Source organism: Sebastes umbrosus, chromosome 8 (assembly GCF_015220745.1).
Source record: "Sebastes umbrosus isolate fSebUmb1 chromosome 8, fSebUmb1.pri, whole genome shotgun sequence".
NCBI lineage: Eukaryota > Metazoa > Chordata > Actinopteri > Perciformes > Sebastidae > Sebastes > Sebastes umbrosus.
In genome coordinates this window covers 31,072,332-31,099,781 of record NC_051276.1, presented here as the reverse complement: position 1 = coordinate 31,099,781, position 27,450 = coordinate 31,072,332, and the positions used below count along the sequence as shown (strand labels likewise).

The following is a 27,450-nucleotide window of genomic DNA, read 5'->3' as shown; positions in this document are numbered from 1 at the left end:
AAAATTGCTTTTTATACATCAAGATAAAAAAAAATAGCCCAGTATTTATAGTAAAACACATACATGAAAATGATTTCAGCAGAAAATACTGACTTTTAGTCGTCGTAGTTGTTATAAAATGCTACACAGGCAGTAGTGTTTTGTAACCAGCGTTAAATAAGACATCATTAATTCATTGTCATTGAGGTAAATGTGTGAAATTATTCAGATTTTCAATTAGAAGTGACATTACCCAGCTCTGCTATCTATTGATAGATAGTGTTGAGTCTACTGATGTCTTTCTCTAACTTCTCGCTGCCCGTCTGTCTCACTTCCTGTCTCTGTTTGTTTGCCTCCCTCAGCTGCCAAGACGCTGCAGATCTTCAACATCGAGATGAAGAGTAAGGTGAAAGCTCACACTATGACGGAGGAGGTCATGTTCTGGAAGTGGATATCGGTAAACACCGTCGCCTTGGTGACGGATACCGCCGTCTTCCACTGGAGCATGGAGGGAGATTCCCAACCCACCAAAGTATTCGATCGTCATGCCAGCCTGGCGGGATGTCAGATCATCAACTACAGAACTGACGAGCAGCAGAAGTGGCTGCTGCTGATAGGGATTTCTGCTCAGGTATTAAAAACACACACACACACACACGGGCGTGTTTACTCATGCCTCACACTGTGGAAGTGCACATGACAGAAAAATATCTTTGAAAGGAATTAGCATGATTTATGACTCTGTCTGATCCTTTATCTACAGCGTCACAGGACAAAAAGTCCACACTGAGATATCTCTCCGTTTTTCCCCTTCTGGCCACACTAATCCTGCATTTTCACACCCAGAACCACAGCTCTAAAAAACACTTTCCAGAGTGGATACATGCAGAGATGCCAGCTTTACAAATGATGAATTAAGCCTGTTCAGAGTCGATGGCTGTGAGTTGTTTTAAAACAGAAAAAAATATGTAAATCAAAACAGCTTTAGGGGCGATATTAATGACATGATGGTGTCAAGAATGATTTTATTGGTTGCAGACTGGAAAAGGAGGAAGAAGAAGAGATTCAGACATTCTCCCATTGTTTTGATCTGAAAGAAATAGTTTGACATTTTGGAAAATATGCTTATTTACTTTCTGTTCAAGTGTACCAAAATAATAGGAGATTTCTTTAGTCGATTAGTAATTTTATATGCTTTTTTCATGCTGAATGACTTATTTCCAAAAAACGTATGAGCTGAAGAAGAATTATACGCACATCATGTACGTGCTATAGGATATCAGAACAGTGTCAGTAAAGAAAAAGGTAACGCCTGCACACTACTCCATGCCATAATATTTTTATTGGCTATGTTTCGATCTTACTTCGACGAAGATCCAAGCAGGATCAAAACGTAGTCAAGAAACTTATGAGCACATCTCTGGTAAACACAAGATTTAAAGTGGTCAACTAATATATATAAATCAACTAATCGATTAGTCGACAAAATCGTTTGAGTGTTAGTCAACTAAGAATTCTTTTGGTCAAGGACAGCCTTAGAAAATAGGTCTACAGTTGACTAATTAACATGTCAACAACATCTCATTTGTTTGGTTTGCAAAAACGACAAGTTGTGGTTCTACTGAGGATTACGGGCTGCTATTTTTTCTCGTCACTATGAGATTGCCAGCAACCAGCAGAGACTTCAGGCTATAATATCGATCTTCTTGTCCAAATTTTGGCAAGAAACCAAATAAGCGGATTTCCCAAAATTGTAGAACTATTCCTTTAAGTGTTAATGACTTAAAAGCATCAATAATTTATTTAATTTCTCTTTGCTTCGTCTCTTTTTGTCCTGCAGCAAAACCGCGTGGTTGGGGCGATGCAGCTGTATTCTGTTGACAGGAAAGTGTCCCAGCCCATCGAGGGCCACGCCGCTGCCTTTGGGGAATTCAAAGTAGAGGGGAATGCCAAACCCTCCACTCTCTTCTGCTTCGCTGTGCGCTCACAGGCTGGGGGAAAGGTGAGGGCCCCGAGACCGTACACAAGGATATCACTCATGATACTGTCACAGTGTATTTAGACTCTGGACAAAGAGCTCGGATTTGCAAAATAGCTCCAACATGTTGACATCAAGAAGTTTATTAGTAATGCATTGAGTCCCCTCTGCTGTCCTTCATGTTTATATTTGCTTTTCTGTGGTCATCTCTTAATGTGGGCTTTCTTCTTCTTCCAGTTGCACATCATTGAAGTCGGTCAGCCAGCTACAGGAAACCAGCCGTTTGCTAAGAAAGCAGTGGATGTGTTCTTCCCTCCAGAGGCCCAGACAGACTTCCCTGTAGCCATGCAGGTAGGGACAGACCCCTGCTGCTTAATCGTTTTTGGGTAAACTATAAGGCTGACTGCTGATAAATCTCTGTCTCTGTTCGTTCTCCTCAGATTGGTAATAAGCACGGTGTGATATATCTGATCACAAAGTATGGTTACATTCACCTGTATGACCTGGAGTCTGGAGTGTGCATCTACATGAACCGAATCAGTGCGGAGACCATCTTTGTAACGGCCCCTCATGAAGCCACCTCGGGAATTATCGGGGTCAACAAGAAGGGCCAGGTGAGAAACCAGCAGTAAACCGGCACATTTTATGAAAACTGATCTACTGAGCAGTATTTATATGTTTTTATCTTTTCTGTCCAGGTGTTGTCAGTGTGTGTTGAAGAGGAAAACATTGTCAACTACGCCACCAACGTGCTGCAGAACCCTGATCTAGCCTTGAGGATAGCTGTGAGGTCAAATCTCACCGGGGCGGAGGAGATTTTTGCCAGGAAGTTCAACACTCTGTTCGCCCAGGGAAGTTATTCAGAGGCCGCGAAGATTGCTGCATCAGCACCCAAGGTACGCCTGTAGCTACTGCTGCATCCTAGTGTTTACACATCCTAATGTGTAGCAGATGCAATGGCAAAAAGACAGAAACAATTCTAGGGAAAGGTTCAGACATTTTTACATTTGTACTTTAAGGTACAAGGTGTAGGATTTGGCTGGATTTAGTGGTGTGAAGAGGACCTGCTCCCTACGTAGATATGAAGGGCTCATTTAAAGCTAACGAAAACACAACGATTCTTAGTGTCAGGTGATTATACACCAATGAAAACATAATAATGAATATTATATTCCATTTCTGCTCATAGATCCCCCGAAATACTACACACTGTTCCTTTACTGTAGATCAATTTATAGAGTATTTATCTGGTGATGATTTAAACACTGTAGCAGTTACACCCACTGTGATTCAGTGTTGTAAAAAGTCCGTAAAAGTACGTAGTAAATGTTCTTGGCCATCCTTCCCCCCTTCAGGGTATCCTGCGAACGTCAGAGACCATCCGAAAGTTTCAGAGTGTCCCGGCCCAGCCGGGTCAGGCCTCTCCACTGTTGCAGTACTTTGGTATTCTGCTGGATCAGGGCCAGCTCAACAAGTTTGAGTCTCTGGAGCTGTGCAGGCCCGTCCTGCAGCAGGGCCGCAAGCAGCTACTGGAGAAGTGGCTGAAGGAGGACAAGGTAGGACCGGAAGATTAGAACACCTATAAATACTGCTCGCTTACCATTTAGTATCATCTACACACAGTGATCATTAACTGGTAACTGTGACTGTGTATGTGTTGTAGCTGGAGTGCTCAGAGGAGCTGGGAGACCTGGTGAAGGCCACCGACCCCACCCTCGCTCTTAGTGTGTACCTCAGAGCTAACGTCCCCAGCAAGGTCATCCAGTGCTTTGCTGAGACCGGCCAGTTCCAGAAGATTGTGCTGTATGCTAAAAAGGTAATCAAGGAGCATTCCTTTATTTAACTATGCATTGAAAACACATTCATTCATTGCATGTATAATTCATAATGCATGAGAAAACACTGCACAATGCTATTTGGTGGAAACATATTGTGGTAGATGTTTATTGAGTTTGTATATTGAGTACAGATTATAAAACTAGGGCTACGCTCCAAATCGCATCCTTTTATTTTTACATTTAGTACGTACTGTTGCATGCAGTATGCATACAATTGGGATAGACTACTTTGTCATAACATTGCATAGGATTGTGGGTCAGAATAGCCAGAAAAGCATGCTGGCTTGCACACTGTAAAATGCGACTGGATGTAGCAGGACATCCTGGTATTTTTGCATTTGACATACTATGTATTGGGACATACTAAATCTTTCCTCTGGCATACTAAATAGAATTAAAATAATTGGAATGCACAGTAGGTGTCTTTGTATGAATTCATTATTACTGGATTGAGAATTGCATTTTTATCCGGTTTATCGACGGTACTTTTGTAGGTGGGCTACACCCCAGACTGGGTGTTTTTGCTGAGAAATGTGATGCGTGTCAATCCAGACCAGGGACTGCAGTTCGCCCAGATGCTGGTCCAGGACGAGGAGCCGCTGGCCAACATCAACCAGGTAACAACACACACCAACACTCGCTAGAGATTTACAATGTTACGTCTTACCCCCACACATGTACGCAGACACACAAAGTGCCCAGTGTGTGTGGGAGCCTCCATTTGTGTTATTCCAGATGTGCCAGCAATGCCAGGAATCCACTGAGTCAGTGACCCCCCCTCCTCCTTTTAAAGCCACATCATCGCTCCGCTCCATCCAGATCTCAACCAGAGAACTTGATGCTTCTCTAAGTCAACACGCACGCCCCATTTTCAGCTGTAGCCTCCACAGATGTTGTTAAATAAGAAAAGCTGAAACATCTGGCTACCGGGCCTGTGGTTCTTAATGGTGTGCAGCTCTAATCTTGCCATGCGTGCTAACTCAAATCATAGTTCACAGATGGTAGGAATCTAACATTTGTTTGTTTTTCCTGTTGCCCTTTGGTAGATCGTAGATGTGTTCATGGAGGGCAACCTGGTCCAGCAGTGCACTTCCTTCCTGTTGGACGCTCTGAAGAACAACCGCCCCGCCGAAGGACACTTACAGACACGTCTGCTTGAGATGAACCTCATACACGCCCCCCAGGTGAACACTCCTGTCCTGGTTACAAAAAGCAACTTCACCTTTGCCAATATTGAACGCGATTGGTGTGTTTTTTTTTAGGTAGCAGATGCAATCCTGGGGAACCAGATGTTCACCCACTATGACCGCCCCCACGTCGCCCAGCTGTGCGAGAAGGCAGGTCTGCTGCAGAGAGCTCTTGAACACTACACGGACCTGTACGATATCAAACGAGCTGTGGTGCACACACATCTGCTCAACCCTGAGGTATGCAGCCTGTGGATGCTCGGTCACACCTCAGAATATCGCTCTCTCGGGAGCAGCCACCTTTGCTTGTGATGATGCGAGAAAATGCCCTTTAAACCCCTCTCTCCTTGTCCTCCCTTCTTACTTTTCTGTCTCACTTTCTGTCTTTTTCCTTATTCTTATCTCTTTTCCTTTTAGTGGCTGGTGAACTTCTTTGGCTCTTTATCAGTAGAGGACTCGTTGGAGTGTTTAAGGGCCATGTTGTCAGCCAACATCAGGCAGAACCTGCAGCTTTGCGTCCAGGTAGCGTCTAAGTACCACGAGCAGCTGGGGACGCAGGCGTTAGTGGAGCTCTTTGAATCCTACAAGAGTTATGAGGGTAGGTGTCACACATGGGTGGGGGGGGGCGGGGTGCACTTCTGGGTCATGTTAGAGCAAGAGAATGTGTTAAATTTAGGCTGTAAATTATCATAGATTGAGCTGACTTGTGTGCTGTTTCTCCCTCTCCCCCCCCCGCCGTCTCCATTCAAGGCTTGTTTTACTTCCTTGGGTCGATTGTGAATTTCAGCCAGGAGCCCGACGTTCACTTTAAGTACATCCAGGCTGCCTGCAAAACAGGCCAGATCAAAGAAGTGGAGAGGATCTGTAGAGAGAGCAACTGTTACGACCCGGAGAGGGTTAAAAACTTCCTCAAGGTAAAAACGATTGAAGATTGATTTTATCACTCAGCAGCAGTTTTGTGATGTAGTACCCGTTTCATGCAGTTTAATCTCATGTTTCTTCTATTTTTAGGAGGCCAAGCTAACAGACCAGCTTCCTCTCATCATTGTGTGTGATCGCTTTGACTTCGTCCACGACCTGGTGCTCTACCTCTACCGCAACAATCTGCAGAAATATATTGAAATCTACGTACAGAAAGTAAGATCAACACTACAGCTGAGACTTTATATTCATTTGAGCCATATTTGGGCTGTATGTTGACATCTTTATTTTCAACTCGTTGCACATGTTTTCAGGTGAACCCCAGTCGTCTACCGGTGGTGATAGGCGGTCTGTTGGATGTCGATGCTACTGAGGATGTCATTAAGAACCTGATCATGGTGGTCAGAGGGCAGTTTTCCACCGATGAGCTGGTGGAGGAGGTAGAGAAGAGGAACAGGTAAATGATAAATGACTCCCACTTAGGGCTGCACGATTTAAAAAAAATATCTAAATGCGATTAATTTGACTGATATTGCAATTGCAATATGCTTTGCGATATTAGAGGAAATTATATATTTTACATCATTAGTCCCATTTTCATTGAAAAACATATTAAAGTAATTATGGTGTGATTTTTGAGGGAATCTGTACCAAACAAAGATGTTTTCTTACGTCTGTAGAATATGACGTGGAGGCCAGGACATCTCTGCTGCACCATAATATTTAATTTAAAATGGTATTTTGACAAACATTTCCTGTTTAACAAATATTGCGATTTCCTCCTCATCCTGTGATTTGAACATTGCAATAGGCTATTTTGAGATTTTGATACAATTTGGATTAATTGTGCAGCCCTACTTCCGCTATTTCTTGTCAGTTTGCATAGTTGCTTCTGTATGTCTCATTGGATGCAACATCTGGTTAATACTTGCGTGTCAAAGTAACTTGGTACCTGTTGCAAAAGCATCTTATGCATCTCTGTAGGTACCCAATAGGTGTTTAATTGAGCCTCTTTAAAAATGTAATGTAGTGGTTATATTGGCTGCCCTTACACTGAAAGACAAAACCAGTTTATGTTCTGTTGAACCGCTTCATACCGTATGTTTATCCAGTACAGACAGAAAACGGCGATCTTCAAGTCACAGAAGTCAAAAAATAAATACTGACTTGATTTCATTTTATTAAGGATACCCATTAATTGGTGCCATAGCGACCAGCTAATCTAAACCAGCTAAAACACCCATGTTAAGATACCATACAAATATACAAATAAAAACCTTAGAAAATAACTAGTTACAGATAAAACTTAATAGGACTCCTTGAGGTTGCGTACCAAACAAAACAAATACAACCACAGCAAACAAATTACAGTCTTAGATAACATTTGTTTCTTTTTAAACATTGATTTACTAACAATGCAGCAGAGACTTTGAGGCAAATTATTCCAGAGAGAAATTGATCTATAAATAAAAGATCGTAGTAATGCATTATTTCTGGGACGAGACATGAAAAACAATCATCTTTTTGTCAATACTGCTCGAGACGATCAACAGAAATAAAGTTAGACGCACGTTGCTTGCAGAAATTTAAATATTTATTATAGCGTCTGATATCCATAAATCACTGAATGCACACACAGAGCGAAAGACAAACAGAGGTGACTGAAATATGCAGATAAGTAAATATGAAGAAATATGTGGGCTCTTGTGTTTGTCTTTTGCTCTGTGTTCGCTCAGCAGTTTCTCCACTACAGAAGATGGCATAAATATTTTCATTTTAGCACACAAGGTGCCACCGATGTTGATTCTCTCTGGATTTTTGGAGGCCTGTGTTTTACGCAGATACTCAGTAAGGCTCAACAAATGTGCTCTTCTTTATCCAGCGAAGCTATTTTCATTGCAAACCCATTGTTACACCTCTGTATTAGAGAGTGAATGTGAACATGAATACTTCCAGTATAGCATGACACTGCTGGATGCACAACACTGACATCTAGTGATGTGTCTGTGCATTACACTACAGTAACATAATTGAGGGTTAGAGAGCATTCTCCCTTAAATATTGATGCACATTAGTTGAAAGATTCTTCTAAATGCTGCATATTATGTGATTTAGTTAAGATGATATTCAAAACAGTGCGTTTTTTTCCCTCATCTTCTCAGGTTAAAACTTCTGTTGACGTGGCTGGAATCCCGTATCCACGACGGATGCGAGGAGCCGGCTACCCACAACGCCCTGGCCAAGATCTACATCGACAGCAACAACACACCCGAGCGCTTCCTGAAGGAGAACACGTTCTACGACAGCGCCGTGGTGGGAAAATACTGCGAGAAGAGGGACCCCCACCTGGCCTGTGTTGCTTACGAGAGAGGAGAATGTGACCTGGACCTCATCAAAGTATGTACATCACATTAAGTAGATGATTATTTACATAACTCCAGCATGGATGAATCTTTAATCACGTTATATCTTTTCTTCTCAGGTGTGCAATGAGAACTCTTTATTCAAGAGCGAGGCTCGGTATCTGGTGCGACGGAAAGATCCGGACCTTTGGGCGAACGTGTTGGAAGAGAACAACCCCTTCAGAAGACAACTCATCGACCAGGTCAGGCGTCCTCCAGCTGAAGTGATGCAGGCTGTGATTGAATAGTGTTTTATGTTTGTTTTCTATCTGATCTCAGGTGGTGCAGACGGCGCTGTCGGAGACCCAGGACCCAGAGGAGGTGTCAGTCACCGTCAAGGCCTTCATGACTGCAGACCTTCCCAACGAGCTCATCGAACTGCTGGAGAAGATTGTGCTCGATAACTCCGTCTTCAGTGAACACCGGTACAGCAGACATTCAGCTTGTTAGGCATCATAATAATTTAAACACAATACTTGTTTTCAAGTATTCCCTCTATTTTCCCAGAAACCTCCAGAACCTGCTGATTCTGACGGCCATCAAGGCCGACCGCACTCGTGTGATGGAGTACATCAACAAACTAGACAACTACGATGCTCCAGACATCGCTAACATCGCCATCAGCAATGAGCTCTTTGAAGAAGCGTTCGCCATTTTCAAGAAGTTCGATGTCAACACCTCAGCAATACAGGTAGAATAAACGTATTACTGCTTCACCTGCACTGATTTTAAGGCAAGACATCCCAGACAGAAACATTGTTTAGCACAAGTTGCATTTTTAATTTTGATCATATTTTTCTTATTGTAAGGAATTTATTCACTTACACATTGTTAACAAAGGATTTGTGCAATTCTCTCCAAAGTTCAGGCCATTAAAAGTATTGATTCATTTGAGTATTTAGAATCTGTATTGGAAATTAATGCTGCAGGTCAGTTCATCTCTCTTAGGACTTTTTTAAAAACTTAATCTCATTGTACGTGCCTGTATATCAGATCATATAATGCATCTCTCTCCTGTTTTCTCCAGGTTTTGATAGAGCACATAGGGAACTTGGATCGTGCCTATGAGTTTGCTGAGCGCTGTAATGAGCCTGCGGTGTGGAGCCAGTTAGCCAGAGCTCAGCTGCAGAGGGACCTGGTGAAGGAGGCCATTGACTCGTATATCAAAGCTGTCGACCCTTCGGCGTACATGGAGGTGGTCAACGCAGCCAGCAAGAACAGTAAGACTGATTGGCACTCACATTGATCGTCTCTCCTGTGTGACTGATCTGAGTTGATCTTTGAGGTTTTGTGTTTTTGCAGACAACTGGGAGGACTTGGTTAAATTTCTCCAGATGGCTCGAAAGAAAGCCAGAGAGTCGTACGTGGAGACGGAGCTGATCTTTGCTTTAGCTAAAACCAACCGTCTGGCTGAGCTGGAGGAGTTCGTCAGCGGGCCCAACAACGCTCACATACAGCAGGTTAGAAAAGCACCACAGCTGGAGTGTTGTAGTACTAGTAGCTGTATATCTACCTGCTAATTTCTTCCTCTCTTTCTCCAGGTGGGCGATAGATGTTATGATGAAGGCATGTATGAAGCAGCCAAGCTCTTATACAACAATGTGTCCAACTTTGCTCGCCTCGCGTCGACGCTAGTCCACCTGGGAGAGTACCAGGCTGCTGTGGACAGCGCCAGGAAAGCCAACAGCACACGGACATGGAAGGAGGTAACTGGCACACAAACACCTTTAGCCTGTTTTAAACTGCGATTATTGGGATTCTTTCTTTTCCATCAGAGAAGGTTTTATCATCTAAACTAAAATTGAAAAGTAAAAACTAAAATAAAATAAAAAACTAATTGAAAATTCAAAACTATTATAACCTTGATATGGACAGAAGATTTCAGGCATATCCTCTCTCCGATCATCAGGTGTGTTTCGCGTGTGTGGACGGCGAAGAGTTTCGGTTGGCGCAGATCTGCGGCCTTCACATCGTGATCCACGCCGACGAGCTGGAGGACCTGATCAGCTACTATCAGGACCGCGGCTACTTTGAGGAGCTCATCGCTCTGCTGGAGGCCGCGCTGGGCCTGGAGCGAGCCCACATGGGCATGTTCACCGAGCTCGCCATCCTCTACTCCAAGTTCAAACCTCAGAAGATGAGGGAGCACCTGGAGCTCTTCTGGTCCAGGGTCAACATCCCAAAGGTACAGCATGTCTCTCTCTGTGTGTGTTTCAAATTAAGTCTGTCTTTTGACATGATGTATATAATGTCAAGTTTTACCCCAAAATACCAAATCTGAGTCCACGAATTTAACCAAACTAAGCTTTGACAGTCATGAAAGAGTGCTTCAGTTTGAAACCTGAAAGACATTGTTCTGTGTTTTCTGTGTTCTGCAGGTCCTTCGTGCAGCCGAGCAGTCTCATTTATGGGCAGAGCTTGTTTTCCTTTACGATAAATATGAGGAGTTTGACAACGCTGCCATCACGATGATGTCACATGCGACAGATGCGTGGAAAGAAGTGCCGTTCAAGGACATTATTGCTAAGGTAAAAGAGTGACTGAACCGTTCATTTCCTTCTCAAACATCTATGCGTTTTGTAATCTTGATATCTATGATTATTTCTCCTCAGGTTGCCAATGTGGAGTTGTACTATAAATCTCTTTCCTTCTACCTGGAATATAAACCCCTCCTACTGAATGACCTGCTGACCATCCTGTCCCCGCGGTTGGACCACAGCCGAGCCGTCAACTTTTTCAGCAAGGTAACCAGCGACGAGGTCGAGCTCTGTGAACCAAACCTTCTTTACATTCAGTATGCAGAGACAAACATGATTTGGGTTGTTTTTTCTCGACCAGATGAACCAGCTGGAGTTGGTCAAACCTTACCTGAGGTCAGTCCAGAATACCAACAACAAGTCGGTCAACGAAGCTCTCAACAACCTTCTGACAGAGGAGGAAGACTACCAGGTCTCTCAGCCATTCATGTTGATGAAATAACTGAACTGAACAAACTGAACAAAGATCCTTTATTAGTTTAGGAAGAGGATTTACTTGTGGGGAATTTCTATCTTTTGTTGTTTATCTCTTTATTTTTGGTGAATATTATTGGGACTAACATTTGATTATCTTACACTGAATTACCCAGATCCACTTTGTTAGAACCAATCCAACAGCATCAAATCAAGTTGCAGGAGAAAACCATGAAGAATTACGTTTATTAACGTTACTGAGCGCCAGTTGGGGCCAGTTACTCTGTTGTTAAAATGGCATTACATTTGGTGAAGAGCATGTTATGACTGGGGACTTGAGTGCAAAGACTTGAGACTTACTTGAGACTTGCAAAACAATGACTTGGTCCCACCTCTGGTAATAAATATACCCAGCTTCTGTGGTCATTAAGTGGCGCTGGTGAGGTCCAGTTACTAGAAACTAACTGGTTCAGGTATCTCTTGTCTCACTTTCTGGTCTGTGATGTGATATTTTTTTATTCTGTGTTATCCACAGGGTCTGAGAGCATCCATCGACGCATATGACAACTTTGACACCATCGGTCTGGCGCAGAGGTTAGAGAAACACGAGCTGATCGAGTTCAGACGTATCGCTGCTTACCTGTACAAAGGCAACAACCGCTGGAGACAGAGTGTGGAGCTCTGCAAGAAGGACAAACTCTACAAGGTGAGAAAAGAAACCTTTAATGACAGAAATGCTCTTACACGTACCTCCATGTTCCTATAGATGGCGCTGTTTGTTTATTCTTTAGAGATGGAGATGCATGGATAGTCACACTAACATCAAGCAAATCATGTCAGTGCACTACTACATACACTGTATTCCTGTCTTTCCCAGGATGCCATGCTGTACGCCGCAGAGTCTAAGGACGCCGAGCTGGCAGAGACTCTGCTCCAGTGGTTCCTGGAGGAGGACAGGAAGGAGTGCTTTGCCGCCTGCTTGTTCGCCTCCTACGATCTGCTGCACCCTGACGTGGTGCTGGAGCTGGCCTGGAGGCACAACATCATGGACTTTGCCATGCCGTACTTCATCCAGGTCATGAGGGAGTACCTGACGAAGGTTAGTGCTCCACTGAAGAGCAATACAAAGAGTTAATGGTCTTTATTGTTCATTTTTAGTTTCTGTTTAAACGTAAAAGTAGGATTAATTATTGTATATTTTTTAGAGGAAACAAGTTCTGCATTTTTACTTTGCACTAAAACTGGTTTATTTTTTGTAGATTGTTTAACTTCCTGACAGGTGAGAGGTGGACAGTAGTCTGTAATATCTCCTGGAGGTATTTAAAAACAGGTCATACAGGGAGGTTTAGTTTCTTACGTAATGGTAGTTGAGCATATTTACCAGTGAACTCCCTCTGGTCACCATGATTTCCTAAAATGCCGACCTGTAGACATGTGAGGTCACTCGAGGTCATCTCTTTGGGTTCTTTTCCAGGTTGATGAGTTTGCAGCGAAGGTGACGGTCTCTGGCCCTCTTTTTTATTCCTCTTATGTGTTCTGTCTGTTGTTTTGTTGTAACTCATCTCTCAGGTTTCTGATGTAGGAACCTAGCATGGACTGTAGACTGAGTATAACGGCCTAAACCGGCTCTGGTCCTGGAGAGCTGTGGTGGTCTGTGCAGGCTTTTGTTCCACTTCAGCGCCAACACAACAACATGTTTTTAATACATTTTGAGTTCATCTGCTGGAAACAGTTTCTAAATTATATCCTCCTGGGGAACCTGATTGTCTCGCTGGTACATTATGGGTTAAAGAATTAGCATTTTTCAAATAAAGGCTTTCAGCAGCGAAGCAGAAACAAATTCATGAAAATATGAAAAAAGGCAAATGAGGTGTCTAGTGATGCTCAGTGCAAAAATATAAAACAACAGGCTAAATGTGGAAATAGCTTATTGCAATCTGAAGTAGCAGCTTTTACAGTTTCGTGATTAGAGTTGCGACAATTAATCGATTAGTTATCAACTATTAAATTAATCGGCAACTATTTTGATAACCGATTAATCGGTTTGAGTCATTTATTTAAAGAAAAAAAAGTAAAAATTCTCTGATTCCAGCTTCTTAAATGTGAATATTTTCTGGTTTCTTTACTCCTCTATGACAGTAAACTGAATATCTTTGAGCTGTGGACAAAACAAGACATTTGAGGACGTCATCTTGGGCTTTAGGAAACACTGATGGACATTTTTCACCATTTTCTGACATTTTATAGACCAAACAACTAATCGAGTAATCGAGAAAATAAACGACAGATTAAATAATCGTTAGTTGCAGCCGTATTTATGACTAAAAGGGTTTAAGAACCACTATGAAGGACTATATATTAACAACGGAAATATATTTAGCTGCTGCTTTCATGTAAACATGCAACAGTTAAGACAGATCAGTGCTGCTGATGTGAGATTGAAGTCATTCAACATGTGCACTGGTTTGGTTCTAAAGTATTTTCTATAGACTCCTGACTTTCTGGCATTTTATGATCGATGGTTGAACAGATTTTCACTGTATCCAGGAGGTGTAACGTGGAAGTCTTGGATCAGTTGAGAGCCCCTTTAACTTTAAACGCTGTGTTGATGTCTGGAGCCAAAGCCTGTGCACCATCTTGTTCTCCAGGATCAGTCCGTCCTGGCCTAACAGATACCTCTCACCCTCTAACTCCTCTCTCTTGGGGCTGCATCTCGTGTTAAGTGGCATTTTTAAAATCCTGACTATTGTCGTGCTGATGCAAAATCACCAGATTGATGTTTTGGTACAACACAGTATAATATAAAACCTGGCTAATGCTTTCCAAAGACTCCAGGAGAGCGAGCCACTCCAGACCTGTTAGATGCATCCCCATGTTTCTAACTCCAGGTTAACACGTTCTAGTTTCAGATGTTTAACTGTTAGATGTATATTTGTTATACTATATGATCAGCGCAGGGCTACAAACACTAACTAAAGGTTATGGGGACACCTTTTCCTCTGTCTCTGGGGATATTCTCTCAGTTTATTTCAGCTCATCAGACAGTTTATTTTCAAGAGACCAAACGCTTTATTGCACAAATGACCGGTCAGACTGGTTGTGATGGAATCATGACACCAAGAGACATTTTTTTGACATCTTACTGTTGGCAATCGACAGGCAGCACTGCCAAATGATGTCTTGTTTTATACTAAAATCACATCCATTTCTATTAGATGAATCCTGTTTTTCAAATCTGCATTTCAGAAATAATTTTTTTTTTTATTCACACTCTATATAATGTTTTGTTGTCATATACAGGAAAGTGCTGTTTAACCATTTCATTATTTTTTCCAAATTTCTTTTCTTCATTTCTTGAAATTCTGACTCACATTACACAACCAGATTAGTTTAACAGAACCGTTGTTTTTTAATTAATCTCCACTTACATCAGAAACCTTTTGTATTCAGCAGTTGAAGCACAATGCCTGATCATTTCTTTGCACTTAGCGTCTATAGGAAGATTGGCAGTACACCCAGCTCACCGCACAAACACTGTATGCCTGGCTAATATTCTAATATGTAGCTTGATTTTAATGAAATAGACTCAGTGAAACTGTGTCAGGAGGGCCTGCTGACAGGATGCATGTGGAAGCTGTGATTGTCATTTATTGATATGAGACTGTTAACTGTGAATGGCTGCAAATGTCAGCATATAGGCATGAATAGCTCCTCCTTTACTTAATACACAATGTAATATTTCTTTAACCTTGAATCCCACTATATTTTTTACTTTTAAAAGGGTCAGTTCACACAAATCCCCAAAGAAAACAAACATATTCCCCCAGTGGTATCTAGCCAGCATGTAGTTTTAGGATTATTTCCTGAGTGTTTGAGGTAGGTGGTGTGAATCTGCTTTTATTTCTGGTGCTCAAAACATTAAAAAAATGTAATTTTAGAAACTCAATAGCAGTGCCTTTCCAAATATGATGTCCTTGCTATCTTGTTATTCATGATAATCCACAGACCTTGTTGTCAACAGTTTTAATTGGAAACAACAAGGTCATCATATCTGGAAAGAGACGTTGCTTTGGAAGTTGTTATTAAATGTAATTTTTCAGCTCCTAGCAGCATAAATTTAATGTTATTCTACTTTATTGAATTGTAGTGATAGTAGGAGTAGAAGTCTCAGCAGTGCATGGTCAGATACCACTAGGGGGTTGAGTGGTTGTTGTTTTTTTGTGATTTGGGTGAACCGGCCCTTTAACTTTAACTGTTGACTTAACATTTGTACTGGACGCTGTGTTAGAAACTCTCACCAAACCTGCATGGCATCTTCTCTCAGGTAACCAACCGTAGCTGCACTGTGAAGCACTGTGTGTAGTTTTGTCTTTCAGAATTGGGTGTGATAAGTCTACCGTGTTATGTATATTGTATTGAGTTTATGGTCTATTGTAGTACACCAAATACATAGTAATTTAAATATAACTGGCACACTGTGATCACTACATTGTAGGTGTCCGGCAAAAATCTTATATTCATAATATTTTCTTTTTTATTGACAGCTGACATTGTTTTATATAATGTCACTAATGGGACACATTTTTAAATGTGCATTTAAAATCTTTAAGTTTAAACAAGCAGAGTACATGGAGTAACAAGGTTTCTGCAGGATACCTACAATGTATGTTCTTCCTTTTATTCTGCTCAGTGTGTGAGTGATCCTCGTCTCATCTCTTCTCTTTTCTATGTTGCCCTCAGGTGGACAAACTGGAGGAGGCCGACAGCCAGAGGAAAACTGAAGAGGAGGTGACGGAGCCTCAGCCGATAGTGTTTGGTAGGTCTACAGGCAGCATGTCAGGCGGATGTGGTTCCTAAAACTGCCTCCCGCTGTGATAACAGCAGGATGTGAGCTGCTGTATTTACCTGTGTGTGTGTCAAACTGTATGTAAAACCTGATTAGAAAATGTCTGTCAACATTAACCAAAGGTCAACAGATTGGACGAAGGTAATGAACCGTTCACTGAAACTTGAAGCACACAAGCAGTCAAGCAAAAACCAACAAACGCTCACAGCAAACTTTTTAATTTTACAGCTAATCAGGACACTAAAATATGTTTCTGAAAACAATTGAGGCGAGTAATAGGCGTTACAGTAACAGAAACTCGACAGATAGTCTGACAGTTTGATCGGAGTTTGCGAGTTTTGCGAACAGTGATAGACAGCTGCCTTAGAGATGCTCGGCTCTGGTTGTTTTTATTCGGGTGCAGTGGAAACTTGGAGGAGGCAGTGTCAGGATATAGTGACAGTTTGATAAAAATAACTTGAAGTTACCAACTGTAGCTTTAACTGAAAACCTGATGACAAAGACATCCATTTTGGTAAAAACAGTTTGACAAATGATCTCTGTGAAAGACAGTGAACATTAACAGTACAGCAATGTGCATTTAGTTGTATTTGTTTTTGTCTATTAGCATGTAATCCTGTTTGTGTGTGTTTGTGTGCTCAGGCCAGCAGCTGATGTTGCCTCCCTCTCCTGCTCCGGTGGCTCCCCAGCCAGGGTACCCCGGCTACGGCTACCCCGCCGCCCCCGCCGGCTTCCCCGCTCAGCCCGCTTACGGCTTCAACAACATGTAGAGACAACATCCAACCCTTCTCCTCTCCTCTCCCCCCCTGCACACACTCACACACCTCAGACCTGAACCACACTGGACCGCGCTGCTCTGGTTCTCCTGAAAACTTAACTGGGCCTTCATTCCCAACGAGACTCCACTGAAACTGCAATAGAAACCCGTCATATCTACGTTCTCCACACACACACACACACACACACACACACACACACACACACACAGCAGAAGGACTGACTCTCGCGAGGCTGTTGGACCCTCTCTCCTCCCCTCTTCTCTTCTCTTTCCCACTCGGACATTATAACTGATCCACACAGCATGAAGTCACCTCTCCGCTCCTAGAGAAACTAACATACCGAAGAAGATATGAACATTACCACCAAACCACTCTGTCCTGTTGCTGTTCCATGTAGACTTTATTAACCATAGAGCAGCTTTTTTATTTTTGTTCCTAGACATTCAGCACTGATGAGGAAGAGACTTTGTAACTGAGGAGTGGAGGCGCACTGCTACGGCCTTATACTCTCTGAGGAGGTGGCAAAAAAACGGACTCAAGTGTTTAATTTCACAACTGTCTCATGCTCTGATTAGAAAGACGGTTACTGTGCAATAGTTTTGTTTGTCCTCTCACGACAGGTACAAAGTGTTTGCTGTACGGATTTACGGTACTGTTTGTGTATGTGTGTGAGTGTGAGTGTGTGTGTAGCCTCTAAAGCCTTCGAGGGATACGACACCAAAACCAAGAGACACTCAATGAAATTTCCATCCCCGTGCAGCCGCAAACCTTTCAGGATGCTTGTGACAAAAAGACAAAGAAAGAAAGAAAGAAAGGAGGTGAAATGATACAAAAACATGCTATATGCTGTAGTCTGTGCATGTGCTGCCAAACTATAATGCTGCAACCAGGAGCACAATTTTCATGTTACACTCAAAGTATATCAAGTATTACTAATGTTGTGTCAAAAACGAAGTGATGTTCGATGAAAACTTTCTCACCCGACTAACAGAAAAACGGTGACAAACATGAGGGGGGAACATTATAGCTCACATCCTGGTGGTTCAAAAAAAAGAAATAATCATTATTGTACTGAAAACATTGTATAATTTAAGATATATTGAAATACCTTAACTAATCAAAGAAGTCAAATATTATGGAATACCGTATGTATTGTCTATAGTGTGTTGTTGTAGTCTTAAAAAAAAAAAAGCATAATGATTTTTGTAAGAAAAATGACAAAAAATGCAAAAAACAGCAGGTTAATAATAAACAGCAAAGTGTTGAGGCGAGGCTGCTGGAAGCGGTGACGGTTTAGTCGTTTACTTCCTGTGCTGGACAGTCCCTGTATGATGATGATGATGATGATGATGATGCACTGAGCTCTGTCCCACCATGGTGTCAACTTTGGATTTTGTCAAAGCGGAAAGCCTGAGCTGCACACGAAGCACTCCCTTTATCTGCACAAGTCATGCATATACAGAAAGAGGAATAAAGTTTACACACAGTGTTGTTGATGCATTCTTCTAATTGATTGAGACATATTTAAAAGTTGTTTGTGTGTTTTCTGGAGGTGGATGTGGAGTGTTACAGCTATGAACATGTTGATCCTTTTCTGGACCCAGTCTGACACTTTGGTAGCCAAACCCTGATTGATGGTTTGTGTGGGAGCTGCCTGCAGCCTCTTTGTTTGGATAGGGTGTGGTTGGGCTGTTTGGACCTATAACTGCCTGCTGTTGGGAAAACGTGGGAGTTTATAAATTTAATAACAGAGGTATATGATTTGATTCTACCTCGCTGAGTTGCATTCAGATGGTGATCCAGACACACAGAGGCGCTGCACCCCACCCTGCTTCTTCTGCTTCTGTGGAACAAAAGTGACCTGTCTCCTCTCTCACCCTGCGCTCATACAATCACCCACAGTGTCACCCACTCGTCCTCGTAAATTCGTGAGCTTGGTTTGATAGCTCAGGGCTTCTGTCCTTTTCTATCCATAGAGGAAATGGTTGGAGGGAGGAGAGAGGAGATGGAGGAGGAGCCCAGTTGGTGTTGAGGCATCATGGCCCATGCTCGGCCAGTTGAGGATTTTCTTTTTCCTTTCTTCCTTTTCCTCATAACAAAATAAAATAAAATGAAATATGGATAAAACAAATGGAGAGAAAAATTAATTAAAGAAAGAAAACTTAAAGAGACTGTAACTTTTTACACGTATAAATCTACCGGGTCGTGATCCCATGCGCGCTCACATATGCGCGCTTGCATGTGGCTGGAGTCTCTCCTCCTCTGCCTGCTTGCCTTCACTAACACACCGCGCGCGTCCTCGCTGTCTCGCTCCACCTCTAGACGTGAACACGCGCTCACTACACACTGAGGTTTCCAGTGTCTTGTGAAGTGACGGGGCTCCGCAGCGAGAAACGTTATCGTCTCCGACCGGGTGCTGGTGTCTCCCTGCGGGTGCAGTTGGGAGACGATAACGTTTCTCTTCCTGCTTCAGCCCTGGCACCGACCCGCTTTTCCTGCTTCAGCCCTGGCACCGACCCGCTTTTCCTGCTTCAGCCTTTAAGCCAACACTAGGATCAGCAGTGATTAATGGAGAGACCTTCGTCTGGTCAGCTAACATTACTGCCAAGCAGCTGAAATATAGAGTGATATTGTGGTTTTAGCTGACGTGTGTCGCCTCACTGTTTTGATCGATGCTCGTTCATGTCTATGTAGAGCGAACACGAGCACGAGCCCGACGCTGACTTTCGTTGACTTAACGGCCACAGGTGTCGCTGTTAACAAGCATTTCTGAAAGTTACAAACAGTCCCTTTAATACAAAATATAATCACATTACAATGAAATTACACATATTAATGGGTGCATTTCCATATTTAAAACACAAATATTGACAAATTGTATAATTGTTTTTATTATTATTATTATTATTATTATTATTATTATTATTATTAGTAGTAGTAGTAGTAGTAGTAGTAGTATTATTATTAGTAGTAGTAGTAATGTTTTTTGTGTGTGACTCAGGGACGCCCTCTATTGGCTGGTCACCACTGGGCGTCACCATGGTTACAAATAACAGATATTGGATATAGAACTTCCTCGACAGTATCTCAGTATCCGCCCACCGCCCACTGTCAACACAGAGATCCGCCCGGACGCACCAGAGATCACCTGCATCCAAGAGGAGGAGGAAGAGGAGGAGGAAGAGGAGGAGAGGAGGAGAGGAGGAGAGGAGCGCACCAGACAGCAGCTGTCCATGTGTTCATGTGTTGCGCGCAGCTTCGCTCTACTACTTGAAAACAAATTGCACGCTATACTTAGCCTACTTGAAGATAAACGTTGTTATTAAAAGGCAGCTTTTTGTGCGTTTTCCAGTAATCATGCAGGATAGAAGCACATTTAGGAGCCCTTTCCCCAGAGCGAGGTGTCTGGCAGCGGCTGCAGCGGCGCCAGCGGGGAAAGCCAAGTTAACTCATCCTGGGAAGGCGATCCTGGCCGGTGAGTTTGAGCGTTTATGACGCGTAAAAGTCAGAGTTGGATGAAATGTTACTACTTACAATGAAGTTACAGTTTTATAAATTTCAGTTTGTGTAAGATTGTTTCTGGTTTAGCTGAGTGAAGGTGCAACACTTAATAACTATACTGGAAAGATGATACACGAGCATTTTTTTTAATTCTTATTTTATTCTAACGTTTTTATCTATTCTGTTATTATACTGTTTAACTTGCACCAACAAAACCAAAGCAAATTCCTAGTGTACACCTCTTACACCTGGCAATAAACACGATTCTGATTCTAAAACTTGATGTGGTCAGTCACACCCTCAGAGGAGAGAGAGCCACGTAATGTCAACAGCTTATTATTACAAGGTGTTCTGCTCAGACAGGTTAGGATTTGTAGAAATATTATGGGGATATCACAGATATTTTCTCAGGATTGTGTTGTTGTTTGAAAGCAATATATATATATTAATAATTTATATATTCTTTTTATTTTGTTTTGTCTTGGTTTTGTTGCACAAACAGTTTCTCTCTTAAAGGACTGGTTTAGTTGTTGTGTCTGCACAAAGAAAGTATGCGAGAGCTGCAATAGATGTTTCTAAACATGAACGTTGAGCCGGTAAAACAGCAGATTTATTACATTTATTTGACATTTCCTAATATTTGCCCTCAAAGCACGCTGACCCCGTGACCCTTTAAGCCGTCGTAACAGAGAAATGGCCTTGAGCGCTCATTGCCCAAGAACAAGACAAACATGATCAGATCTTACCTGCTGCACTGACGGGATTTTATCCATCTAGACAATGAAAGCAATACTTTATATTCTTTTTATTTGGTTTTGTCTCTGTTTTGTTGCACAAACAAGGCGTTTCTCTCTTAAATGACACGTTTAGTCGGTGGATCTGCACAGAGAAAGAATGTGAGAGCTGCAATAGATGTTTCTAAAGATAAACGTTGAGCCGGTAAAACAACAGATTTATTACATTTCACAATAACTCCTAGTATTTGCCCTCAAAGCACACTGCCCCCTTGACCCTTTAAGCTGTCGTAACAGAGAAATGGCCTTGAGCGCTCATTGCCCAAGAACAAGACAAACATGATCAGATCTAACCTGCTGCACTGACGGGATTTGATCCATCTAATCTAAAGATCACCTCCAGTGCACTTTACATAATGCTGTTAGAGTGGATTGATGCATGCAGCAGTGGAGGGGGACAATGTCTCCTGAGACACGCTGGAGACATTCACACAGACAGTGTCTCATGTATGGCAACACCAGAAACACCGTTAATGTTGAGCTTTTCTGGGTTATTATATCAAACATAGCAGATTCATTTTGCCCATGTTGTCATGGGATTTCAGATGTTCAAGTTTCTATTTTTTTCCGAGCACTTTAAACACTTTAAGGTTAAAATCCATCTGCTGATGAAAATCATGTAATATGATCGAAAAGTCCCTGAACAGCTACTAAATGGATCTGAGATTATTTGTCTCGAACTTGCATGTTCTGTTACTATCATATCAATGCTTTATTCTACGACTGTAACTAATTATTTTAAGTGTTTATCAATCTATTGATTACATCTGGAATAATGGGTTGTAGTCAAGTAGTCGGTAAAATGTAAAAAGATATTGATCTATACCTACCATAAGTAACCAGAGCCAAAATATTTTATTAGTTTGAACAGCCGACAGTTAATTATTTATATATTGATATGAAACAGGGGAATAAAAAGATTTTTGCACTGAAGCTGCAAAAAGGTTTGGTGAAAACATTTTGACAGGGCTGCAATTAATGATTATTTTCATTGTTGATTATTTTCTCGATTAATCGATTAGTTGTTTGATCTATAAAATGTCAGAAAATGGTGAAAAATATCGATCAGTGTTTCCTCAAAGCCCAAGATGACGTCCTCAAATGTCTTGTTTTGTCCACAACTCAAAGATATTCAGTTTACTGTCATAGAGGAGGAAAGAAACCGATTAGTCGTTGCAGTTCTACATTTTAACAAATCAATTGATTCACTTATTGGTTCAGTACTCCCTCAGTCGTGCTTGTTTTAGCCGTTCCTGTGATTCACCATTTTATCCCCGCTGAGCCCCCCCACCCCTCCTGTGTTGATGATGAGGGTGCAGCAGCTCCAGTTGATGAAGAGCCTCTCAGAGATGCTCCTGTATTTAAGGCGACATGCTGCTGTTTGGCAGCACTCTGTTGATTTCAGCCTTGTTCTCTGGCACCAGTTAACACACCCTGAATATTTTATCGTTTTGAATGAATTCCTTCTGATTGAAGATTAAAATCAAACTGTTTCAGGGCTGCAGCTTATGATTATTTTAGTTATTGTGCTGATTACTTTTTTGATCAATCGATGAATCATTTTGTGTCAGAAATTTGTGAGAATACCCATTACAAGTTCCCTGAGCCCAAGGTGACATCTTTACATTGCTTGTTTTACCTGCCAACAGTTCAAACCCATAAAATATTTAGTTTATTATCATATAGAAGACAAAGAAAACCATCATATCCTAACATTTGAGAAGTGGAAAACAGCCATGTTTGGTTATTTTGCTTGAAAAACTACATAAATGATTAATCGATTATTAATCATTTCAACTCTAAACTGTTTGCATACATGCTAAATAAGTATTTACAGTTACACGTACATGCTGTGGTGTCAGCTGCTGTAAACGACAAACCTTTATATGCATCTAATGTGCACTGCCCCTTTCGGTGCAGATTTGGATTCATACATGGTGTTGAGCTCAAGCAACATATACAACAATGACATGACAATTACATCACCCAGCAGGAGTAAAGTGCAACACAATTTGACATTACAGACGGTCTAAATTCCTATCCAAGCCTTTATATCTACCTGTATTTGGGGATTTTGGTGTATGATATGCACTTATTCCTGTTTAAATTCAACATAAAGAGCCTTCTCTGATGTACTTTGTAGCTTGTTATCCTCTCCTTTATGATCTGATATAGGGCTGCACAATTAATAGAATATTAATCGCAATCAAGATTTTGGCTCCCCACAATTAAATGAACGTGATTGACTGCAATTGTGACGTTTAAAATGCTCCGCTCATAGAAAACTCTGCTGCATATCAAATCAAGAGCTTCCTAAACTAACAGCCAGCCACCGGGGGAGTAATGGAGATGTTTTGGCTTCACTTTTGGGGTGCCACAACAGACGTTTTTCACAGGCACCCTGCAGCAGCAGCAGCGGCAGCCTGTTAAAAACTTTAGTTGCGGCTGCAGTCCAGAGTAGAAGAGTGTATACTGTATATTACTGATTTTGCAAAATGAAAATGCACTGAATTCAGCTGAAGAAGAACCTTTTTTTAAATCGTATTTTGATGCAAAGATGTGTACATTAGCAGGAATGTGGCACAACATGGGAGTGAAAGCAGTGCTCTGTTTATATAAATGTGAAAGTGCAATGAAAATATAAAAAAATCTATGAATAATCGTGATCTCAATATTGGCCCTAATGGTGCAGCCCTAATCTGATACTCTATTCACTACTCTGACAACATAGTGTATCAAATAAGATTCAAGATAACATTTCAAAACTGTTGAGTTAATGATACGTGGAGTGAGACGAGGAGAATAAAATCTCTCCTCTCTCCTGACTCTCCTCGTCCTGTCAGCCTCTGAGAAATGTAAATGTCTCCGTGGCGAGACCTCTCCCTTCCCCCATCGGTCCCGTGCAGCCTGATTGACTGGATATGTCTCAGCGTTGCTCCCTGTGTCGTTCAGCTCGTCTAAGCCTGTCTGTCCAGTTCTGCAACAGCAGCATTCATTCATTCATTCATTCTCTCTCTCTCTCTGCTGTCTGTTGATCCTCCCAGCCTCACTGTCAGGAAACTATTGATTTATCATCGCTGCCTCTCAAACGTTTTGGAAATGAAACAGCGTGTGTAGTTTAATGAAAGTGCATGTTCAGAGCGTCTCTGGGATGACTCAGCGATGGTCTTTTTGAGTCGTCCATCAGAAACCACAGCTGATAGTTTACATCACTCAGCTGTGGCGGTTCATAAATCCAATTGACACGTCTGGCAGTGTTCTGCCATGTTAATGCTACTTTAGATTTATCTGTTATGGTTAGCAGTGTACGTCTGCGTGGAGAGAGCGAGCCTTATGTACACGCCCGAAGGCTCCACGTAGACAAAGCAAAGAAGTAGAAGGTCAAAGATTAATGGATTATAGCCAGTGGTTGAGGAGGAGGAGGAGGGTGCATATCCAAAGCTTTTAGAAATCTCTCTGCTCCCATTGTAGTTCAAGTCTCTTCTCAACAGCCACTAGTGATGACTGAGACACTGAAGAAAGGAGAGTTTTATGTGCTTCAGGCCTGAGGCAGAGAGAGGGAGAGAGAGAGCGGTCTAAATGGGTCTCTGGTCCTGATTTGCTGGCTGCTGTGCATTCATCGTGGCTTTCATTTATAACCCAGCAGAGCCAGGGAAGCAGAGGGATAGACAGAGAGAGAAAGTTCCTTTTTTTTAAATCTTGATTTCATGAAATTTTCCACTGAGACAGACTTGTTTTTATCTCACTTTTCCTGTTCTCTCTCTCTCACTGCTGTCTCTCTCTCTCCGGCCTCGGGGCAGCAAGTTAAGGTCTCTGAGTGGTTGTCTCCTCTCCGGCTCAGAGCTCCCGTCAAACGCTGCTCGTACTCCCTGTTTTCCTCGCGTCACAGGTGACGCACACAGTCGCCTCCCCTCCGCTGTGCTGCTGAGTGCCAGGAGGCCAGATGATAAATTACAGTTAACCCCCCTCCACTGTAACAGCCTGTCAGCTACATGTTGGTGTAAACCAGCCACACAAACAAACAGCAGTGTAGATTTGTAAGTCTTTCTTCATTGCATTTGTGAATGTCTTGGAGATTCATTACAGTATCACACTGGTGGTTTTACATGTTTTATTTACAAATCATCATTTTCTTAAACATTTCGGACGTTTCTAGATGTTCTCTCTTTCAGTCAGACGCAGATTTTGAATCACTGTCTGAATCAGAAATGCTTTTTTGACCCTGCATAGTTTGACCGTTTGGTCAGAGTTCGTGAGTAATTGACTCATGGCTCTCATACTTGGCAGTTGGACGGCAGACTCCAGCTCGGCTCTGATTGGTTGTTTTCCTCTGGTCTGTGAAATCATGCAGATGCCGTTAGGAGCACCGGAGGACACAGAGGGTCATGATTTTTTTCAGATTACCTGTCTCATGCACTACTGTCAGGACATAGTCAGTGACCGGTGAACTTTTTTTAATCATATTTGCTCCATTTCTACCCACTGCTGCTTTAAATTACTTTTTTTAACCTAGCCAATAGTTCAAAACCCCCAAATATTTAGTCTACTATCATATATAAGACAAAGAAAAGCATCAAATCCTCACATTTGAGAAGTCCAAACCAGCCAGTGTTTGGTTGTTTTGCTTGAAAAATGACACAAATAATGAATCGTTTATCAATTAATTATTTAAACTGTTTACATACATGCGTGTTTAACCACAAGGTTGGCGGTTTGATCCCCGGCTCCTGCTGTCTGCATGTCGTAGTGTCCTTGAGCAAGACACTGAACCCCAAGTTGCTCCCTGGGCGCTTTACAGCAGCTCACTGCTCCTAATGTCAAAGGTCTCAGAGGTCACATTTCATGTATGTATTTCATGAATGTATGAAAGTTTAAAGTTTTTTTTAAAAAAGCATAAAGAAATGTAAGAAAATAGAAATAAAGGAGTATGTAACATGTAAATTCTGTACATAATGCTACAATATATATAGGGAAATATAAATAAAAAGAAGAATAAAAAGAAATATATACAAATATGTTCATCAAACACATACAATATATAACCACAATGTAAGTAAGTAAATACAAAATGCTGAGAAGTGGGATCTATTAAGTGTGTTAAATATAAATGCAAGAATATGAATAAGAATATGTCTTAAAATGTAAAGTATAAATGCAGTATTAATGACACTATTGTGTAGAAACTAACTTGCAGACACTCAAAAGTTGTGTGAGAGAATTGATCATGTAGCTGTTATATACACATTTTTGTCAAAGTTAAATAATCACAGCAGGGTAATTAATTTTCTAGTAATTACCTCATTGGGTTCCAAACCACTCTGACGTCTCAGACTTGAAGGATGGTCGCCCAACAACCATCTTTTAAAAGGTCTTGAAAACCCATTTTCTCCATCTGCTTCTTCTCACTATGAGCGATGAGGTTGTGCCGTCCTGAGGGAAATATCTTTAGCTGCTAAATGTTCCGCAAGTTTTACCAGCTCAGCGCTAACTTTTGTCTGCCTGCTGTTTGGTACCGGGGAAGATAGTGTATAGAAGGTTTTTCATTAAAAACAGCGGCCTTCTGCATCTGGAAACCACGCTGACAAGAGAGAGGTGAGACTGAATCAAAACAGTAAAGTTGAAAGATGTTAAGACTGCATTGTCAACGTGACGGGAGGCATTATGTTTTTGGGTTGTCCCTACCTGAGGATCTCAGGCAGGAAAACTCAGTATCCCCCTTTAAATCTCTTCTTAAGACTCACTTTCATATTATGGCTTTTTCTTAACTGATGGTGCATTGTTGTAACTATTTTTATGATTTTATTTTGTATTGATATGATTTTATGTTGTTTAGATCTTAAATTCTGGGTGTTAATTACTTTTATCGTGCTTTTATTGTAAAGCACTTTGTAACCTTGTTTTGAAAGGCGCTATATAAATAAAGTTATTATTAATATTATTACCCTTCCATCCGTACGTATTCTCGTGAACGTAATATCTCTGGAACGCCTGGAGGAAATTTCTTCAAATTTGGCACCAACGTTCACTTGGACTCCAGGGATGATTAGATTTTGGAGGTCAAAGGTCACTGTGACCTCACGTCCGTCCCATTCTCCCGATATCTCAGGAATGCCTGGAGCAAATTTCTTCAAGTTTGGCACAAACTTGGAATCAACAATGAACTGATTACATTTTTGTGGTCAAAGGTCACTCTGACCTGACAAAACACGGTTTTGGCCGTAACTCAAGAATTCATATGCTAATTATGACAATTTTACACAAATGTCTAACAGGA

General features: G+C 41.6%; 2 protein-coding genes across 5 annotated transcripts in view; both read left to right on the top strand.

Moving 5' to 3' along the window:
- cltcl1 (clathrin, heavy chain-like 1) overlaps nucleotides 1–18,370 on the top strand; it is a 31,094-nt gene extending 12,724 nt beyond the window's left edge. For 2 of the 4 annotated variants that reach the window (XM_037777426.1, XM_037777427.1), the window contains 30 exons: nucleotides 342–610; nucleotides 1,820–1,981; nucleotides 2,195–2,308; nucleotides 2,398–2,571; nucleotides 2,656–2,853; nucleotides 3,313–3,513; nucleotides 3,621–3,773; nucleotides 4,290–4,412; nucleotides 4,842–4,979; nucleotides 5,058–5,222; nucleotides 5,400–5,580; nucleotides 5,733–5,896; nucleotides 5,994–6,119; nucleotides 6,218–6,360; nucleotides 8,066–8,300; nucleotides 8,386–8,508; nucleotides 8,585–8,730; nucleotides 8,813–8,996; nucleotides 9,333–9,525; nucleotides 9,608–9,765; nucleotides 9,847–10,011; nucleotides 10,215–10,490; nucleotides 10,684–10,833; nucleotides 10,918–11,049; nucleotides 11,144–11,254; nucleotides 11,792–11,962; nucleotides 12,134–12,355; nucleotides 12,731–12,757; nucleotides 15,997–16,072; nucleotides 16,745–18,370. In XM_037777426.1, coding sequence (XP_037633354.1) covers nucleotides 342–610; nucleotides 1,820–1,981; nucleotides 2,195–2,308; nucleotides 2,398–2,571; nucleotides 2,656–2,853; nucleotides 3,313–3,513; nucleotides 3,621–3,773; nucleotides 4,290–4,412; nucleotides 4,842–4,979; nucleotides 5,058–5,222; nucleotides 5,400–5,580; nucleotides 5,733–5,896; nucleotides 5,994–6,119; nucleotides 6,218–6,360; nucleotides 8,066–8,300; nucleotides 8,386–8,508; nucleotides 8,585–8,730; nucleotides 8,813–8,996; nucleotides 9,333–9,525; nucleotides 9,608–9,765; nucleotides 9,847–10,011; nucleotides 10,215–10,490; nucleotides 10,684–10,833; nucleotides 10,918–11,049; nucleotides 11,144–11,254; nucleotides 11,792–11,962; nucleotides 12,134–12,355; nucleotides 12,731–12,757; nucleotides 15,997–16,072; nucleotides 16,745–16,872 — 4,808 coding nt within the window. In that variant the 3' untranslated portion in view covers nucleotides 16,873–18,370. The remainder of the gene's footprint in view (nucleotides 1–341; nucleotides 611–1,819; nucleotides 1,982–2,194; nucleotides 2,309–2,397; nucleotides 2,572–2,655; nucleotides 2,854–3,312; nucleotides 3,514–3,620; nucleotides 3,774–4,289; nucleotides 4,413–4,841; nucleotides 4,980–5,057; nucleotides 5,223–5,399; nucleotides 5,581–5,732; nucleotides 5,897–5,993; nucleotides 6,120–6,217; nucleotides 6,361–8,065; nucleotides 8,301–8,385; nucleotides 8,509–8,584; nucleotides 8,731–8,812; nucleotides 8,997–9,332; nucleotides 9,526–9,607; nucleotides 9,766–9,846; nucleotides 10,012–10,214; nucleotides 10,491–10,683; nucleotides 10,834–10,917; nucleotides 11,050–11,143; nucleotides 11,255–11,791; nucleotides 11,963–12,133; nucleotides 12,356–12,730; nucleotides 12,758–15,996; nucleotides 16,073–16,744) is intronic. The other 2 variants (XM_037777429.1, XM_037777428.1) reach the window with 1 other exon arrangement.
- A 1,686-nt stretch (nucleotides 18,371–20,056) lies between these two features.
- The window catches only part of si:dkey-178e17.1 (tricarboxylate transport protein B, mitochondrial), a 31,718-nt gene continuing 24,324 nt past the window's right edge, over nucleotides 20,057–27,450 (top strand). The window contains exon 1 of the mRNA XM_037778717.1: nucleotides 20,057–20,356. Coding sequence (XP_037634645.1) covers nucleotides 20,239–20,356 — 118 coding nt within the window. The 5' untranslated portion in view covers nucleotides 20,057–20,238. The remainder of the gene's footprint in view (nucleotides 20,357–27,450) is intronic.